Genomic DNA, 20971 nt, shown 5'->3' with positions numbered 1-20971 from the left:
CAGAAATAAACTGATCATTCACTCTTAAAACAAGAATGTGAGCGGTTAAGCCTTTTCTCTTTGCAGCCATATTTCCTTAGCTGACAGGGACGTAATTTCTACTTTGTTCCTAGTTTTGTAATAATTTGTATGGACTAAATCAGCAGTGTAGGAAGAAGAACAGCCAGTCAGCTGTGTGACCAAACAGACATCCCCACTGCCTTGAAATCTGTTGCATATTAAGTGTTATTGTTACCCATTTGGCAGTGGCAAGCAAACCAAAAAAGTTTGGCAAATTGAGGCTGCTCAAGGAAGGTGGCTCCTTCCAGCTGCCAAAATGTGCCAGGGTGACAGTAGTGACTAAAGGAAGCACAGTAGGGTTAAAGAAGAAACACATTTTGGAAAGGTGAGGCTGAACAATCTAACCTACAAATAGGTAAGTGCTCACCCCATGTAGAACAGGCATCACTGTCTGCAAGGTTGCTCCGGATCCCAGCTATGCCCTTCCCGCTATGGGATGATGCTCCAAACTGAAGCTGGACTCTTACCTATTGACACACTGATTTTTAGCATGGTTTGGGAAATATATAGGCTTGACTTGCCACCAGTTTTCAGTCTTGCATGAGCTGTGACACGGAACTCCACACACAGACAAGAATATATTATAATAATCCATGAAAGTATATCCATGGGTAGCTCCTTTAAGTGCACATTAGGGTCACTGGCTATGGTCACCCCTAGGTAAAGATCAACAACAACAGCTTACAACAGCTGCAATGAGCTCCTTTACCTTGTCAGCCAGCTGGTACCAAACTGCATACACACACTCAGGCAAGGGCAAAGGCAAGGTTAAAAAACCTAAAGGAAGGCAGTTTCAACCATGTTGACATATTACCAGCTAGCAATTAACAGCAGAAATTGCAGAGGGTGGGAAAAACGCTTGTCTCTTCTCTGTTCTTTGTTCCCTCATTTACCCTTTTCTAGTCCTTCCTCTTCTTCCCTGTTTTCTCTCCTTGGTCTTGGGCCTTATTCTGGCTACTGGATATGCTCAGGATGCATGTGAAGGATAACTGCTGGTCAGTCAGGTTTCCTCTCAGGTAGACACCACAGTGCATTACCTTTCTTGGCCACAAATTGTAGCCATTCATCTGGAGGCTGATAGAGCTATTTCAACCCCTTCTAGACAAAAAAAGTTCTGCTCCTGGAAGAATATGTAAGAGGTGACAAGTCAGCAAGGCAGGAAGCAGTAGTGAGCAGATACCTCTTGGAGCTGTGATGGTTACAGGATGCATCAGGCCAATACAAGGCAGTAATACTGCTCGAGACACAGGCACTTCATTATGGTGGCTTAGCAAGGTCAGTTTGGAGTGAAGATGAGCACATAGCAGAACCTAGAGTAAGAGGTTCCACTAACTGGGAATGACTCCCATGAATGTTACTGATTATGAGGATAAAGGGCTCAGATGTTTGCTCTGCCACCAAGATGGTGCCAATGACCAGTAACAACTTCTGAAAAAAATGGTGAAAGGAGAGTGGAGGAAATGCTACTCAATACCACAGTGACAGAAACTGGCACTCTGGACTCGAGCTGGAGGACAGAAGGGTGAGGTAAAACCAACAGAAGGCACAGACTGCAAACATACATCCAGAAGCGCTCTCAGGGCTCTGAAACAAGTAAAGGAACCAAGACTGTCGATGTTCAGTAACCAGGAAATCAGAGTGTAGGGCTCCAGGGACACTAAAGCTGCAAGAAGCTGCTGAAGCACCGAGCTCATCAAAGCCTCTGTCCCCAGCTTAGCATAGAGGCTTCTGCTCAGTAACAGGATGAGACAAAAGACAAGAAACACATGACTTAAAGGAATCTAGATCTTCAGTAGTTCCAGGAACTAATCAGTGAATGTTGAGCACCTTCAGAGACACTTGCATCTCTGTATCACAGAGACTATGGTAATAGGTAGCAAAAAAGTGAACACCACTGACTACAAGATTGCATCCACTACTACAAAAGTCACTTAAAAGCGTGTTCTTCGAGTTCCTTTGGCCATGCAAACTAGTGGAAAATCCTTAATTTACAGTGGAGTGTAAGAAAAACCTCAGGTACTCTTTTAACAGGTAAGAAAGGCCTTGCCTTACACACACACACCAGAGCACAAGGGTAGACTTAAGTCGCTGTGGGGAAGAGACAGAAATATTAAAAATACCATCCAGGATGCTGTCCCAGCTCAGTGTCAGACTGAGACACTCGGACACTATGTTCAGGCCTCCTAGGAAATACATCTGTATTAGGCATATTTGGTAGTGTGGGCAGTAAATGCAGAAGTCTTTGCCCAACACAGCTGTGTAAAGAGAATATTATCACTTTTTTTTCCTCTGGTGATGCTTCTGGCCTGAATAGAACATCTCCAAAGAGAGTGCAATTTTCCTAGCATGCACTTCCAACTGTACCAAGTTTTGACAAATGATGACGTACCTGAGTTTTCTATGGTAACATAGAAACATGGAAAGTTGATACTGCTTGAACATGATCCCCTCTTAGAATGGGGATATACAGACACATCTGCAGGTCCAGATAAAGCAAATTTGTTGAAGAGACTTACATACATACTCATAGTAGTAACAAGCTGAAAAATTTTGTGATGCACTCAGAATTCATCATAAGTCATAAAAGATACTATTACAGATAATCCAGAACTCACAGTAGCAGTTGGATGTACTGTTAGGAGACATTTCATTATCTCCCAGTTTTAGGAACCGACTGCTCAAGACACAGAGCTGACTAGTCCTCTGGGAATTCTGACAACCAATATGGGAGCAGATGAGACTTGTACACATAAGAAAAACATGAAAATAAAGTTATGAAGGAAAATTCACCCCTGCTTTGGAGTTCTGATTTCTAATACAGAATAGCAGAGCAACTTTGACCTTCAGTCACTTGGTGAAAACCCTGAACTAGGATTTGCAGGTAGAAGTGCTGTTTTATCTCCAGAACAGGTTCTTCCTTAAGGCAATACCTGTTACAAAATTCCCTTCCCTTGAGAAGAAAACAATCTTTTAGCATTTGGACAATAAAAAAAATCACTGTTTTACTGAAACAGGGAATATGACAGGAGGCAGGAAGGTGCAACAGAACAGAAACAAATGTTGTTCATAATTTTGTTCAACGCCCAAGGTCTTGACATGTTGCAGTTTCAAGGCTCAGCTAAGCTGCAACAGCCTACTTCTAAAGAGTCAACCCTGCTGACACAGATTGCCTTACAGTTGCTTGCATCCAACAGGTTGGGCAAAGACTTGTATGCACAACAAAAGAACAACTGTGTGACTGCCTGTCTCAGGAGTCTCTCTGCTTTTTTTGTGACACCACTGATGGAGATCAATAGCCCATATTAGATGAGATGCTCATCTAAAAAGCCAGAAGCAAAGTTGTGTGTCCTGTGCCTAGACTGTGTTTTCAAGAAAGTAGGGATCAGCCATACAGTCTAGTGTTGGAAAAACTAAGGATGTCATCTCCTTCATGCTTAACAAAAGTGAACTTCCTCAGAAAGGTCTCTGGCCACAGGTTAAATGAGACAGGTCTGATCAACAATCAAACTGAAAGAGTGAAAAACCACACAGTCTCCTATATAGAGACTCCTGAGAAGAGAAAATCAATGACAAGAATGCCATTTGTTTAAACTGGTGATACAATTCCTGTGATGACATCAGCCTGCACAGGCTCCAGCTGTGCAATCTGGTCCTCAGAGACAGGGCAGATGGAGATCCCTTGTTGAAAATATTACTGGGTTGCTAAACTGAAAATGATCAAAGACAAGCCCAGCATTTGCCTTTACTTTAAGAAGAAGTTTCTTGGACAGTGAATGCACAGCACTTGCTATGACAGTCCTAAGATGCTTTTAGCCAGTTGTCCCTAGTAGTACCTAGGATACGATAAACTTCATGGAGAAATACTGACTGCACCCTAGGATCAACTTTCAGATCCTAACATTTATCTCAACACTCTGTTGTTCTTAACAACTAAAATGGCAAGTCATCTTGAAAAGAGAGGGTCTAACCAGAGGAGTAAGAAAGTACTTCAAAAGCCTCAGGGAGAGGTGAAATTGGAAAGTGTAATTTTTCTGATCAAAAGTAGCAGAATTACTCCAATTTGAAGTGAGACTTCAAATTGTGCCAGAACAGAGTACCCAGCGATAACCTCTTTACACTGCAGACAGCAGATTCAGTAACAGATTTCAGGCAAGACTAAATAAGATTCCAAAACAGATCATTGTCAAAAGTGCAAAGCCACCAAAACCCTCCCCTGCAGGCCAGGAAGTCTTGGAGAACTGCCAGTTTCTCCGGGTCTTGATAACAGGTCAGATACAACAGCAACCCTGGTCAGATGTTTTCCTCCTTCCAAGACAGCAAAATATGAGTACTTGCGCCCTTACACGAGTCTGCAAATCCAGGTAGGAGAGGGGATCAAAGGCTGCAAAGAGCTAGTTCAGAAACTTTTCCTCATGTTCCTTTCTTACCCTAGGATTGAGGGCCTGATAAAAGAAAGTAGATAAGCAGGTTATGTACATTGCTGAAACAAAGCAAGATGAGTGCATTCAACCTATGCACTGAGAAATCAAGCACACTTAAAGCCACATCACTAAGCAGGAGAAATCCCAAGTGAAGGAAATTATACTAATTTTCTGGAAAAAAAAAGAAACAAGCAAGGTCCTCGAAAAGAATACTAAATACAGGGAAGCAAACCAGATCATCACAACTGGAACTAGGAAGCTAAAAGGAAGTGCTCTGCCATTATCAGAGTTGGAAGAGCTTTCTTCTTGTTCCTTCCATGGGTATCTGGAACAGGGAAGGTGAGGCATGAAGCATGCACTCTACAGCCACTAGTGCAACTGAAACATCTTCATCCTGTCTTAATGACAATCTGAATATCTCTTGAATAGGGAGGTATAATTTTAGCAACTTTCACAAGCCTCCAGTAAATAAAACCATTCCATTTCACTATAGGTAATGTAAATCAAGAATTAGAAATAATCAAAAATTAAACACACATGAAATCAAATGTCATCATTCCACTGATAGGCCCACCCTTAGGAATGTTGAACCTTAAAGGAAACTGGACTGGTAACTACTAGGAAAGCTTGCATTCAAATTTAACAAACATATTTACCAGTTTAATTGATAACAATCTGATGGCTATTATTTCCAAAAGTAAGATACGAAAGTTAAATTGCACAGGCAAACCTCACAAAATTTGAGAACTTTCATTTTCAGACTTTTCTGCTGTCTTCTTCTGCTTTCCTGTCACCTTCCCCTATTAGGCTCTATTGGTGCTCCATCTCCCATTTCCTAACCTTTTCCAGCTTTCCTTCATCATGCTTGAAAGTAATTTCAAGTGGTACTCTCTCTTCTTTTACACTGCCTGTAAGGCCAGAAACACTGACAGTACAAGAAGAGAGAACTCCCTTCTAATACTTCCTGTCATGAAGGCCTGTAGAAGAACAGTGCAATAAAAAACACATCTGCTCCTACAGCTACCAGATTATTAAACCCAAAACATGCCTGTTGTGAAAAGGAACCTTCAGGGAAAGCAGAGTATGTCTGGTGCAGACAAAACTGTTTACATTGTTCATTAAGCTGACAAATCCATCAAGCTTTTATTTAACATACTGAAGCTGAGTATTTCTGCCTTTTTAACTTGGCCAAAACTTTATTCTTTTCCATGGGAACACTGATTCACATTTCCTGGATGCCAAAGTCATCCTTTTTCCTCCTATCTCAGTTATCTAGTCTCTGCACAAAACCAGATCTTTTCAGAAGGCTTTTTACTTTGAGGCGAATATGAGCTCAGTTTCCAATAATGAAAAAAAAAAAAAGGCGAAGAGCAGCTCATCAGGGAACATTTCATTTTGTGTGATTTAGGTATAATGATAGTACAAGAAAATGCAAGCATGAAAGCATCAGAATCATTAATATGTTGTTCTTCAGTGCACCCCCTCTAAAAAATAAAACTATTTTATACTGTTTTTTACAGGTGACTTTCTATGTATATCATTAGCAAATGGATTTCTGCAGTTACGCTACAACCTTGGAGACAGAACAGTCATCCTACAGACCCTTCAGAAGGTTCATGCAAATGGAGATACATGGCATTCACTCAATGCAGGAAGAGTTGGAAATGAAGGCTACCTGGACCTGGATGGCATCAACGTTACTCAAAAAGCTAGTCCTGGAATGAACGCACTAGACACACACACAGATTTTTTTGTAGGAGGGGTATCCTCCTTAAACCTTGTTAATCCAATGGCAATAGAAAATGAACCCACAGGTTTCACTGGTTGTATTCGAGAAATTGTTATAAACAACAGGGAACTGAATCTTACCGTGACTGACTCCAAAGGTGGAGCCAACATTGGTGACTGTGATGGAACAGATTGTGGTTACACTGTGTGCAAAAATAATGGAACATGTCAAGTTGAAAACACAGGCTTTTCTTGTTCTTGCCCAAGAGAGTGGACAGGGACCATGTGTGAACAATCTATTCACTGTTCACAAAACCAGTGTGGGTCTCATGCACTCTGTATTCCTCAACCTTCTTCATTTTCATATACCTGTGCATGTGCACTAGGCTGGACAGGTAAATACTGCTATAACAAAATCGAATTTTATATAGCAGAGTTTGTCGGTAACTCCTACATTAAATACACAGATCCTCTGTATGGAAAAAGAGACCTTGAGTACAGCCGCCTTTCTTTAAATTTTACTACCAATCAAACTGAAGGCTTAATAGCATGGATGGGAAAAAGTGAAGATGAAGATAACGACTTCCTTGCCATTGGTCTTGCCAATGGAACTTTGAAAGTTGTGATTAATCTTGGAGAAAGAATCTCTGTTCCTCTAATGCACAGCAAATACTTCACCTGTTCTGATGGAAGATGGCATTTCATTACTGTAGCTCAACAACAAACTTGTATTAAGGTTTATCTTGATGAGGAACTAATCCTTTTTGAAGATATTGACCCACAAAGGAAATACACTGCATTAAACTATGGTGGCATTTGTTACTTTGGTGGGTTTGAAATTGGCAGGGAAGTCAATATAGTCACTACAGGGCTTTTTCAGAAGGAATTCATTGGTAAAGTTAAAGATGTCGTGCTCTTCCAAGATTCTAAAAAGATTCGGCTAATGAAAGCAGAAGGATACAACATTCATGATGGAAATTCTGGAAATTAATTGAAATCACTGTCCAAGACTCTTTTAAAAAGGATAAAATTCCTTTTCCTCCTGCTTATTGTGTTAGCTGGCAGTGTATGACTCAGCAACCAACATAGGAAAGCGCTTAAAAAGTAGTAAGGAACAAATCTATGTGAAGTATTAATAGCATATACATATCAAATATGATCAACTGTTTTCCTCCTAGAATTATTTATATATTCTCTTTAGAATTTACTTTAAAATAATGGAAAAGTCTGCAGGGTTTTGTTTTTCTTTACTGCGCTGGAGATAGCTTTGTAAACAAAGAGGTAGTGATTAACTTATAAAGCCAACTATCATTCAAGTGTTGCTTGCTGCTTTATGAGAACAGACAACTATTACCTGTTTCTCCACCTCTTGAATTTTATTAGAATGTTTACTTATTAAGGTCAAATCTAAAAGCTGAAATTGGTGGGGGAAGAAAAGGTGTGCTTGAGGCAAAAAAGCACATTTATTGTAATGAGAATTTTGAAAAACATAACAGTTATAATTATTTGTTAAGCCCACAAATACTCTAATTAGGTAATGAAGTTGTTCTCTCTCCTGAGTCTGAGACTGCATATACATATATATCTATATATATACGTATAAGAGGGTAGAATTTAAGCCTCTCTTAAGTCTGTTAAAATATTACACTTAAAGAATGATTTTAAGAACAAAAAAACTATTTAGAGAGAGAAAACAGGCCTCCTGGTTTTCTCCAGCAGAGGTATCCCCTATGTGACTACATGAAAACTTTTGGCTTTAATGGTTTGTAACTGGAATGTGGCAGTCTGCCTACAAGTAACTTTTATTCTTAAGACCTTAGAAAGTCCAAGAACTGCTCAACCCTACCTATACCTTTCTGGTTTATATGTCCTTAAATGACACTTCAAAATTTTATGAGAACAGAGGTACTGGTCATAGTAAACCAAATTTCTGCAAATATATTTTTCATTAATTGATAATCTCAAAAGTAAATAGAGCCGTTCATAAATAAATAGAAAAAAATCAATTCCTTCTCATGAAGCTGTGTTATATTCTGCTTTAGGAATCAATAAAAAAAATAATTCAAATGCTATTTAATATGCTTACACAATGTATGACGGCATCTACATTTCTCATTTGATTGCTGGCTTACTATATAAGTAAAATTATTAAATAAAAATAATAATGATTCATTCCTATATTTTCCTTTTTTACTTTAATATTGCTCAAAAGCACGCAACAAACCATCATCTCCCTACATGGAAATTCTCTGAATGCAAGTCTTCAGCAGGTATCTGTCAGAAACAAGTAACTATTTTGGGGCAGAGAGGGAAGTGAGGATGGGGCGTTTGTTATGGAGCAAAGGCCATAAGCACCTAAAACTAGGTGACACACATTTGCTTTCACATCACCATATTTAGCATGTAGCAATGAAAGCACTGTCAAGTCAGTTACAGGTGACTTAAAGATAACTAAAGCACATGGGAGCTACCCCAAGATATTTTATTAAGCATCTGCAAGCATCTTTGTAAGGTTCATTTTATCTTCTTCAGCTGCTCTGAGCCCTCAAGTGATCAGCCCGATGCAACAGAGCTTCTGCAGCTCTTCCCAAAAGACAGCTCATGAAGCGCACCTGGCATTTGAGCTGTCCCCAAATTCTTCTCTTCCAGTTTCTCTAAGTAGGGCCTTTTACGGCCTTCATGAGATGTTGGAGAAGGGAGCATATTTAAGTTCTTCTCTGGGGCTTCTGGTGTACTGCCAGTTCCCCAGCAGTCCACACTGCCTTTTGTGATCTGAGCCGTGATTCAGTGTAAAACAAGGAACAAGTAATCAGAGCACTTCCAGCTAACACAAATGTTGGAAGGAGAGTGACTGAAGGCAATGGAGAAGTAAAATCCTTTATTCCTGTAGTAGCAGGATTTATTCCCATTACACTAACTCACATCCTAGGAACAAATCCTGGAGACTTTTGCTGTTTGTTAATTTAAACACTTAACAAAACTCTCCCTCTCAAGAGCTGTTTTACTGTGGCTCTCTTCAGGTTTTACATACACAGGCAGGTGGCAAAGCACTCAGCAAACTTGAAAAATGTTTACATATTCATTTAAACAAATTATTTCTGGTAGTTCTGGCAGAAAGCATTCCCATCCCTTCCGTTCAGGCAGTTGCAATTTTCACTGCTTCCAGTTTATTTTCAAAGCAGAGATGGATGCACATGTGAGAGGCAGATCACCAGTGACCTTGGAGTAGACTGCTTTTGAATGGATCAAAAGAAAATCTTCATATGCAGAGCTGTCAATTTAAAACTTACTCCAAAAATGAGAACAATGCATTTCTGTGCCAACAGAACTCAGTGTAAATATTGAAACAACAAAATACATGTATAATACTAGCAAATATAATACCAACAGCATTACTGCTATACAAACCATGGAATTAATTTGGAAAAGACTAGTTTTTTTTAAAGATGTTTGAATATCGCTTTTAGTTACCGAGGATTTTTTTTAATTTGTCTTCTCAACGATGAGCCTAAGAAACATCACTTAATATTCAGTGCAAGATTTTTAATTTTAGCCAATTTGATCATGAAGCTACTTGCAAGGTATACAAGTAAAAATTTACCTTAAAATATATTCATAATTAAAACTAACAGTTAGGATGTTGTTAAACTGGGAAGACTTTTCTGGAAATAAGAGGATTTTCTACAGCAAAGTGCAAAATGCTCTGTCAGCAGCATAGTAAGGTTGTGTACTCAAAGTGGAAAAACAAAACACTGAAAACCAGAACAATAAACCTCAGTTTTTCTTTATATGGTGGAATATTTTTGTTGTTTCTGACAGACTCAACAAGATGCCCAGTGTATTTTAATAAGAGTAGGTGATTTTGTTTTCACATTTTCATGTTGTTTGGCATTGGTGGATGGCAGACCACAAAATACCAAGTTATCAGAAGTCCCAAGGGTACAAACACTTCTGCCCTTCTCTCCCCTCTTTGCTCTCCAAATCTCAAAACAAACCGAGCTATGAAGTGTACAACAAATGTGGCATTCTGTGATTCAGCCTTCTATATTCATTTAGCCTACAGTTTCACAGCTATGAAATCAAACACACACAGTATGTGAGAAAGTTTTTCATTTTAGAATCAAAATATCCCTTAAAATATTTACATTTTACAGTAAAAAGGATAGCAAAACACAAAGTAATGTACAAGCTTAGGTATTCAAGTTTTTGAAGCATGGAAAATGGTGGGAGAAATGAATTTACTACTACAAATAATTTTCGACAATTTAGGTTAGAAATGCTTTCTTATTAAAACAAGTGCAGTTTAAAGCAGTAACATTCGAGCAGCTCAGCCTTCCAATTTCTGGTCACAGACTGCTTCAGATGCTTAGGAAAAACTTGAAATATATTATAATGAACTATATTTGAATTTTTTATTGTACTACTGAATAATTTTTTTAAAAAATCCAAACTCTTCACACCACCGAGCATATTACATTTTGTTGTAATATGTGGATTCTGAGGCTTTGCTGCAGTCTTTAAAAACAGTGCAATTTAAAAACAAGGTTATTGTATGAAAACCACCTTTAAAATTATCAGAGCATCTTAAAACAGAAGAGAGCACAAATTACCAAAGGCAGCAACTATATTGCAGACTTAACTAAAGCCAACTTCCTCAGCTAAGAAAATTCCTAAGCCTTTATTGCATTTTAATAAAAGAAATCTTTAAAATTTTGAATATACAGCAATGTAAAATTTTTAAAAATATTAAACTCCTACTTCTAGCAATAGTTGGTATAATGAAAAAAAGGATGAGTATTGGTACATTGAATGGTACCAAAACACAGACTTGTTTCTGCAAAACACCAACACAGAATAAAAAACGATGGCACAATCCTAGCAGGCTCTCTTTTTTTTTGTCATACAAAGTTTTACGACATTACTCTAGCAGTTTATTTAAATAAGATTTGAAAAGACTGCCTGCATCTTTTTACCTTTTGCTTTTAGTTCTGTCACTGTGGTCCCTATGTCTCTCTCTGTTCTTTTCACTTTCTCGTTCTCTATGCTTGTCTTTGCTTTTCTCCCTCTCCTTATCTTTTTCATGAGCCTGTTCATCAATTTTAGGCTTCTCTGTCTTTTTTTCTGGATTTCTAGTCTCTCTGGGGCTTTTTCCATCAGCAGCTCTATCACTGTGTGGAGATCGCACTCTTTCTTTGTCTCTCTGTCCTTCCTCTCTACTCTTCCGCTCTCTCTCTTTTTCCTGGTTTCTGTCTCTGCGCCTGTTTCTTTCAGAATCTTGCTCCCAGTATTTTTCGTTGCTCCATTCTTTTTCATGTCTGTCTTTTTTTTGGTGATGGGTTTCACCGTAAAGTCTTTGTCGATCATTTTTTCCTCTACTGAAGCCTCTCTCCAAATGCTGTTCTTCTCTGCCCCAAGGATCGCTGTGGTGTCTTTCCGGTCTCCTACCATCTTTACCCTGAAAAAAATTTTCTGGTCCCAAAAATCTTGATTGTTTGTGAGCCACTGGTAGCCCTTGTGCAATGGGTCCAGCATACTGTGGTGGCTGACCTGATAAATGAGCTACTGGTGGCCATGGCATCATTGGGTTTTGAGGAAAACCAAAACCAGGAGGAGGAAGAAGCGGAGGTGGTAAATGAGGAGGAAATCCAAACATAGGGTTGTTTTGTGGAGGGAAGTTATGAGGTGCGGGAGCCTGAAACTGAAATCCGGGTGGATTAGATTTAGAATGCTGAAAATTCTGCTGTGGAGATCCAACAGATGAGAAGCTGCCACTTGCAATAGGGCTTGGGACTTTGGAAATAAATTCAGAACGAGAAGAGTTTTCAGTTTCAAAATGAGATGAAGTTACAGCTGGTCCTCTTCTAAATGAGTTTACTGTTTCAATGTTTTGCATCAATGCATCTTCCTGTGAGTGTTTGGTATCTTCTGCTTGTGATGCAACTGTGTTATCTGCCTTAGCTGCAGCTGAACTGAACTGTGTCTCATTGGTTTGTGACTCACTTTGATACAGGTTTAAGCCACCTTCTCCAGAATGTTGTTTATTCTCTGGTTCTCCTTGATCATTTCCTGAAGCATTTTGTCGGTCTTCATTTCTGCTAGCATCATCCTTGTTTTCTGAAATAGTAGTCTGCTGGCTTCGTCCAGCTGCCTGTCGTGGGTCTCTTTTAAGATTAATAAATGGTGGTGATTTAGAGGTATTAGCAGTAGTACCTTCAGCAGAGCCTACATTAACATTGTTCTCATTGGGTTTTTTCCCTGAATTTGATGAGGAAGAAAAGCTGGAATTTGTGCTCCTTCTAACTTCCTGTGCAACACTATCCTTGTCCAGTAACTGTCGCTTTGGGTCATTTTCTTTACTTTCTTCAGTTTCCTTATTCTGTGACTGAGCAGATAAATTTGCTAAATATGCTTCTGTGGAAACATCTGGAGGTTTTCCCTTAAGACTCAGCCCTATCAAAGAACCAGCACTTCTTGCAGAACTTGAGGTCCCTGCTGCATCCACAGTTACAGCAGCATTAGTGGATTCTTGAGGATCATCTAAACCAGTCTTTGCTTCACTAACTTCAGCAGTTACATCAGCAACATCCATGGTTTCTTCTTTCAAGGTTGTCTGTTCATTTAATAATGGTATGCTTTCACTAGGACCTGCTTCTAACTTGCTGTGCTCATACACCTGCCCTGTCGTACCCAACAGGCTTTGAAGAATATCATCTACTGGCAATGGTTTATTTGCTAGCTCCAGAGTAGAAGGCTGATTTTCCCATCCAACCAGGACTCCAGGAAGAAACCTGAGTGGCTTTGGTGGTTCATGTTTGGTACTTTCCACCAATGGTTCAATAGCTGCTGGAGCATCGTCTGTATTAGACTGCTGTGATTTATTTCTCTGCTTGTGTAGCACAGTTGTGAAGGAATTAAAAAAATTATTTTCCTCTTCTTCTTCTAGTGCCAAATCATGATGTGAGACTTCAGTTTTGCTTGGCTTGCTTTTCTTCTCTGGTGGCAAGCTACTCAAGGTACTTTCAGCAGCTTCATCTGCAAAACTACTGGTAACACTTGAAACAGCAGTAATCTGCCTCTTCATTTTCTGGCGAATTATCAATCCCAGTAATAAATTTGGTCGATGTATTTCAATCCCTGTACAAAATTGCAACAGCAATTTATCATCTCTTTATATTTTGGTTAATGTAATAATTTATACAAAAATAACCCTCATATACTTACAAAGTACCAGCAAAAGTATTAACCTTACGATATTTAAAACTGTTCTGCTTGTCATGTTAAACATTGACTATACTTAAAATAATAAAAAATACATATTTCCAGTATTAAAATTATGACTTTAAGCACTGCAAACTGAAATAGTTTCAAGTACATTATAACTTCAAAGAGATAATATGAGACAATTATATATGACATCTAATCTCATTAGAAACAGCACAGAAGTTAAACATCATCTTAGTCTAACACAGCTACAACACGGTAGCAGTGGTAGCAAAGTATAATTTGGAAAAAAAAAAGTAAACAGAACACTTGCAAACAAAAAGTCTCCTCATCAATTTGGATCAGACATGCTTCTTCAAAGATTTACTAGAAGCAAATTTCAGAAATGTTTCCCTCTTTGCAGGAAAGGAACTGTGTTTCAAGGCATACTATTACCCACCTCTTCACTATCTATTTTGTTCTGTGTAACAGCAAAAAAATGAGTTGTAGCTCATTCTCTCTTCATTTTGGCCCTGCCTATCTCAAAAAGGAAGATTACCCACAAATTTTTATGACCAATATAAATTGATGTAAAGTAACCCAGGTGTATACAGAACAACTGAGTGCCATTTCAAGATCTTTTCTTCCTTGCCCAACTATGTTTTAAACTTTCAGTGAATTTATTATAAGGAACTTTGGAATACTTGAGAAAAAATATTAGTCCATTTCAAATAATGCAAAATCGTATTTTAAATTGAGAGTATCAATTTGGAACTCATGCCTTCTATCACAGTCCACTTGTGTGACTCAGTTTACTGACACTGAAACCTACAAAGCCACCTGTGTTAGAGAAAGAAGGTAGCAGATATAAAATAAGGTTGTACATGCTAATCTTTTCACCTTTGAAGTATCAGAATAATCTAGTAAGCGGAAATTAATGTATTTTCAAGGAAACTGATATAATAATACTACAGAAAACTCATTACATATTTGAATAAAATAGCATTTTTAAATTTTATTTCCTCTTATATTTCTGTTGCCAACTTCTTGAAGTAGTGTTATAATAAAAATTCCAAATTCCAAGCTGTACTTACCAGGCCCATCAAAAGGCACAAGGTGATGAGGGACTTTATCTGAGGATCCTAAAGGGATGAGGTACAAATCTTTCACTTGCTTCATGTTATTGGCCGCTACACCGTAACGTTTTCTACTGCTGAAATAGGCGAACAACAATGCATAGGAGATCTGATCCTCTTCAGTTACAGGGGTAAAGCGAACCACACAGATCTCCTGTTTACAAGAAGAGAGGGAAAAATATGGTCAGGAATATTTTTCTGTGATATGTGTTTTTTTTAATGCCTGCTCTTTACTTAAAAGAACAGTGCTGAGGAGAAAAACCTACACCAAAGTGGCAGAGAACAGAAGAGACAGAAGGAGCAGAAACATGGCCAAAAATAAATCAGAACTAGATAAAACAAATAGAAAGCATTTAGTATGAAAAAAATAATTGAAGTGCATGGCAAAAAAGCCAGTATTTTACCAGCTAAATAACAAGTTTTAGAGATGCTTGCTAGCTTCCAATGAATTATTCCACTCCCTACCCTTAACATCACTAGAAAGCTGTGCTTTGTAGTCTGTTGTGTCCAAGATATCCATTAATAACAGTGGAAGACCAGTATTCAGATGCCAGAATTATGCCCAAAGCCTAGCTCAGGAGTTGATGCTGGAGCTGATGCTGTTTAATGGCTTAATGAACAGCCTGGAAGATTGGACAGAAGATCCTCTGCAAAACTGAGATGGCAGCTAAACAGGGGCAGTGGCGGACATGCTGAAGCGTTGGTGGCCATTCAGAGGGACCTCAGCAGGCTGAAATAACAGGCTGACCTTTGTTGTTGCAAAATCTTGCCCTTTGAGCTGGAGTAACCTAGCACCAGAGTGGCTGGGGGACTGACTGGCTGGAAAACAGCCTGGCATAAAACGACCCTGGTGGACAAGCCCAATACGAACTGGTGATGCATCCATGCCAAGAAGGCCAACTGCAATCTGGATGTCAGAATCAAAGCAGTCAGCACACCAAGGGAAATGGCTATTTCTTTCTATCCAGAACTTGTGAGACACCACCTGGAAAAGACTTTCAAGTTTTGGGCTCCCCAGCACAAAGACAAGTGGCACTCAGGGGGACAAGTCCAGCAAAGATCCACTGAGATGGTTTTGTCCAATGTAACACTACTGAAAATGAAAGTGTAACACTTGAGAGGGGTACATTTGAGTGGTATCCAAACATTCTTGATGAGTTACTGTGTCAAAGAAAGACAGGTATTCTCAAACAGCAGATGACAGTTTAAGGTTAGGTAGGAAGAAAATAAATGCCACCAGTTGCCACCCATCCCATTCAACATAATAATGAGATACTCCTAAAGTTCATATATTCTGCAAATGTTTCAGAGAGACAAAAAACAAGTATCTTTAGAATGACTAAGATGCATATTAAACAGCAAGTCTTTACTAGGTAAAGTTCTTACCTTGGTCCCTGAAGCTTTGATTTTTTCTACATAATCCCAGACAGTGTGGGGAGATATCCTGCCACCTACTTGAATACTATCAGGTAAATCCTATGAGAAAGGACAACAGAAATGTGATTCCAAATAAATCTTGTGGTATGTCCTTCATCCAGTATAATAAGTTTGTATAATATTCTGTCATAAATTCAAAAGATACTTAGTTCTTTTATTTTTTAAATTGTAATTTAAAAATATCAGTAGAAGTTACAACAGAAGAAAAAAAATAAATTTTGGACATTTAAGATTTTGAGTGCAAAGTTAATGATACATACTAAATTAGTTATCATTCAATTCTGTTCATCTATACCTTGCCAAAACTATCCTTTCTGGTAACAGTAACTGCAAACACCTGTACTGTGCTCTGGGAACACTCAAGCTATTTGTCAGATCACACCACAATGAGATGTCCACACCTATGTTTCTAATCAACTTTCAAAATCTTCACCATGAGGGAAAAACAACCTACATGTCCATGTATATACAGACGTAAAGATGGATATTGAGTTCACTGCTCCCAAACAAAATAAACAGACTTTCAGAATTTTTTTTTTTTTTTAAATAAAGCAGAAGAGTTTTGAAAGTGCATCACACTCATATAACAATCCTTTAGTATTAAGAATTACTGCATGGCCTGCACTTCCCTGAAGATGTACAGCAAAGTAAAGACAATCTTATTATTATAAGACCTAAGTTCTTTTAATTAGAAAGTTGATGCATCCTGGGTAGCTATCAAGAAGGAAAACCGAGCCTTATAATCTCTCTGATCTTTATTTTGTGACATGAAGACAAGTATTATAAGCAGTTGCATGCTCTTCCTGTCTCTCAGACACAGAATAGAATGTTATATAAACTTTTTTTTCAAGGACAATTTAGTCACAAGGCAAGGTTAGGACCAGAATTGCCATCAGATAGGCAAAAAACAAAAAAATAAACTCCATTATGCAGGTTTCTGTCATAGATAGGAAGATGAACCAGAGGTTCATGTAATGAATAATGCTTGACTTACAAATATAGACCTTAACCTATGTCCTCCCACAAATACTTTATTCTGTACAATGATCATACATCACTGTCGTCCATCATTATACTAATATTAGCCTACAAGGCAAGCAAGTTGGTAAAATTAATAAATTGTTTATTCTTTTCAATAAATATAAATACCTCTGTTAAATACTCAAAGGAGCCAGAAACGGGATAAGCCTTAATAACAAATTTTGCTACTGAAGGCATATTGATAAAGCCCTTCCAGATGAAATTCAGGCGTGCCAGAAACAGACTTTCACATTCCACAGTACCAGGCGTTTCTGACCTAAAAAAAGGACAAACAAAAACCCACTTGGTTTACAATATGAGGTATCATGCAAGACAGTGTAAATCATAATTTTTGTTTATCACAGGAATGTAGATAAGCCAAGAATTTTCTTTTGCATATTGGAGGGCAAACAAAAAAGAGACATGGTTGTCTGTCTTGCTGGCAGACAACCACGTTTCTCATCTTCCAATGGAGTAGCTCTATGGTACAGGAAAGACAGTCAGATAACCAGCACATTAGTTCACCAGACAATATTTTTTAAAAACAGAGAAGTTGTTTAATCTGAGAATTACCAAATGCTACTACTGAAGAGGACACAAACGCATACAGGTGCGGCAGAGCCAGAAAGATGTTCCCCTGCTACAGGTAGAAGATGACAACACGCTGCCTGCTGGCCTATACTGCTTTCCTAACGCCTACATTTTGTGCCACCACTGCCTGTCCACTACCTGAATGCCTGTATTCACCCTACTCTGTCCTTCTCCCACAAGCTGGCTCTTCATGTTTTCTCACCCAAGCATAATTTCCACACTTTCTGTGAGTGCCTCCTCCCAATTCCACCTGTACAAAACTGCTTTTCCTCCCTTCGAAAAAAAGCCTCAGTTTTGTCAACAAAGAAGCTGAAAAAATTAATGGGATGACTTAAATAATTTCACAGGAGACTGTTTCTCAACCTGAGAGTTTCCTTATGAAAACGATTACACATTTCAACATTTCCCAACATGCTGCTATCAAAATGTTCTAGGCATGCTATTAGCAGTTTTAAGCTGCCCTGTAGTACCAGATGTTGTGCTATTACAGTATAATGTTTATTAATGTATATTACAGTATAATGTTTATTTCTGTCTACACTGGAAATTCCCTTGAACCTGCTGTAAGCTATTCAAAAACCAAAGTTCACTATCCTTGGTAAAAGATCACACTGTCCTGATAAAGGCAAAATTTCAGCATGAACTCTGGTCAATTCTTAGTAATTGAGAGCTGATGTTTTTCTAGAAAAGTCTCCCTCAAACCAGAAAGAAACAACCTCATAAACTGCAATTTCCTTTTTAGTGCATAGCAGAGTGTGGAAGAAAATGAAGAGAGAGCTGACAGCAAATACAGCAAAACATCAAACAAGCTGCTGTTACCTGCCATTTCTAGAAAAACACTACATTGGAATTTTAAACTAGCCTGTTTTATCAGTGTAAATGCTCTGTTTAGAGCAATCTCAAATTCCCTGAATTTGTATATACGCATATACGAAGACACATTCATTTAAATGCAGCACTATACATACCACATGCCTTAACAGAAAAAGACAATATGAAATTTACATAATGATTTTTTTGTACTATGAACTCTTTTTAAACCTTGCTGCACCAGAAGATGTTGGCTTTTTGGGAAAAGTAAACTATGTGGTAATTAGAGGTTTGCAATCACACCAATATATGTAGTATATTTATGTATAAATGAACATCATTTACACCAGCAGAGAACTCCATTCTAAAAATGTGTACCCAAATGGATTAACGAAATGCCATTAAAAAAGTAGCTTTAGATATAATAGTTTAACAAGATTAACAATCTCTTTCATTTAAAAATAGTTTCTACAGCTTATATTACTTTGGAAGAGGAGTGAATGACTTGGAGGAGTCCTGCTTATCATCTTCCAGTAACTCTGAAGCTAAAATACTTGATGTGGAGGAGAGTGCATCTGCGATGCTCTCTGCTTCATTGTCTGACTGCTTCCGTGCAACCCCAACAGACACTTTCACCTTCTTCCCGGACAGATCATCAGTAGGTGGTGCCATTCGGCCTGCAGAAAAGGAAGCACAATGGGTTTCATCTTTTATTAAACAAAAAAAGGATTTCCTCTGAACACAAAGAAGACACACCAAAAATACTACATATTAACACTGAAGTGGGACAGATTATATGCTGTATAAATTAATACATTGTATATGTTTATACAGTACTAAACTTAAATATCCTATGCAGTGGCATAGGATAAAGAAATGAGGAACCAACAACAGTAGGTACGTCCACCATAGGGATTTCACTCTCTGGAGCTGTTTTTTTAAAAGAAGACAAGTTTATGCCAGTATAGCATCTGTTTAATAGTCTCTTATAAATTACGAAGTAAAATATTCCTTCCACAACTTTGTCAGCAAACTAAGTAAAAACTCATATTTATTTAAATTCTTGAGGTATATTGACCTCAGTATATTTATGACTGAAAATTATAGAAGTGCGATCTATCTGTTTTCATGTGCTTTCCCAAATTACCTATGCAGATTTTGCAGTTTAGATCAAAGAGATGATTTTTATGTTGACTTGTGGTGTCCGGAGATGCAGATTCATTTATTTCTTTATCCTTTTCAGCTTCTTCAGACCTCTCAAACAACTTTGTATTAGGTTCCTAAGAAAAGTCAAACACATTTCAGTTATGCTTTCTTATCCCTCTGCTAATATTCCTAATATTGATTAAAAGTTTTACAGTGTTTTCCTCCCTTCAGACATAAAGCTCTTCCTTCAGCTGCAAATTCTATCACAGAATCTTCAAATTCATTACAATAACTAATTCATATTCTCAAATATCTTCAGGTACCATTTAGAATATTTTCTAATTTCTACTTTCTATTTTCTACTACTGCCAGAATTCATCATACAGTCACAGACAGAACATAGAAGGAAAGAAACTAGCAAAACTACCAGGCCAAGAAGTCAGTAAAGATAAAAGAAAAATTAAACTCAAACCAGCCCTAACAGATAATTATAGACCTGAACAACAATACCTTAAATGAAACACTTCACAACCATATTGCCTATGAACTAAATACACTGTAGCGCCATGCTTTCTTTTCTACCTGAATTTCCATTACTTCCTCTTGTTCTTTCATTGGTGTCTCACTTTCAATTTCTATTTCTCCTTTGTGAGTAATTTTTGTGATAGGTCTTCTTTCAACTTCCCTCTGCTCTTTCTCAATCATTTCAATTGTCTGCGGAAACAAGAATTCATATGTAATTATTTCCATATGGTAAAATTTGGAAATCCAGAAACATAAGAGGTAACAGTATTGCAATTAGGAAACGCTCTAGGAAGAAAAGCAATACATCCTTATTTTGGAAGTGTCAAAGAGTTTCATAAAGCAAACATGCAAGCAGCCTGTCTAACTTCTACAATGTAGCAGCAAATACTTACCAGGCATGCATTTAAATAAGTTATAAAGCAAACTTTCAACACTAAATTAAAACACCAGTAATTCCAATTTCCCAAGAGCTAAAGAAAAAAAATACATCCCTTCTTTTCCCATAATAATAGGGATGATGTAGGATATAAATATATGCAAATTTGCATCATTTTTCAATAGTTTTTTTTAGTACACTAACTAATGCTTCACCTCCAAAAAAATTTGAAAGTATTTTTAAAAGTAATGGAGGTGCTAAATTCCAATAGCACTGCTGTTTTGCTTTCTTGCAATAAAATATAAACAATTATTTCTAATATTGCCTTTTAAAGCACGCTCCCATTTCTTACACCAGGAAGTGGCTGTGTTGGCTGTACCAAAGATCTCAAGCCTGATTTACTAAGGAAAAAAGGATTCTGTGATTGCTTTATCTGTCTGAAAAATACCAACATACTTTTGAACATCCTGGGGAAATAAAAAAAAAACTAAATTAGTAAGTAGCAGTCTCAATGCCTTGCT

The 20971-nt window shown here is 37.8% G+C and overlaps 2 protein-coding genes across 8 annotated transcripts in view; one reads left to right on the top strand and one right to left on the bottom strand.

The window, feature by feature from the left end:
• The window catches only part of EYS (eyes shut homolog), a 625315-nt gene extending 615163 nt beyond the window's left edge, over positions 1–10152 (top strand). Inside the window, exon 38 of the mRNA XM_058836459.1 lies at positions 6002–10152. Within this exon, the coding sequence (XP_058692442.1) occupies positions 6002–7200 (1199 nt within the window). The 3' untranslated portion in view covers positions 7201–10152. The remainder of the gene's footprint in view (positions 1–6001) is intronic.
• Positions 10153–10301: 149 nt separating this feature from the next.
• Positions 10302–20971, bottom strand: part of PHF3 (PHD finger protein 3) — a 50901-nt gene continuing 40231 nt past the window's right edge. For all 7 annotated transcript variants that reach the window (XM_058836452.1, XM_058836453.1, XM_058836454.1 and 4 more), the window contains 7 exons: positions 20132–20263; positions 19551–19683; positions 18888–19080; positions 17132–17279; positions 15932–16021; positions 14504–14699; positions 10302–13343 (listed from right to left, as the gene is read on the bottom strand). In XM_058836452.1, the coding sequence (XP_058692435.1) occupies positions 11179–13343; positions 14504–14699; positions 15932–16021; positions 17132–17279; positions 18888–19080; positions 19551–19683; positions 20132–20263 (3057 nt within the window). In that variant the 3' untranslated portion in view covers positions 10302–11178. The remainder of the gene's footprint in view (positions 13344–14503; positions 14700–15931; positions 16022–17131; positions 17280–18887; positions 19081–19550; positions 19684–20131; positions 20264–20971) is intronic.

This window comes from Poecile atricapillus, chromosome 3 (assembly GCF_030490865.1).
Source record: "Poecile atricapillus isolate bPoeAtr1 chromosome 3, bPoeAtr1.hap1, whole genome shotgun sequence".
Classification (NCBI taxonomy): Eukaryota; Metazoa; Chordata; class Aves; order Passeriformes; family Paridae; genus Poecile; species Poecile atricapillus.
This window is presented reverse-complemented; position numbering and strand designations above follow the sequence as displayed.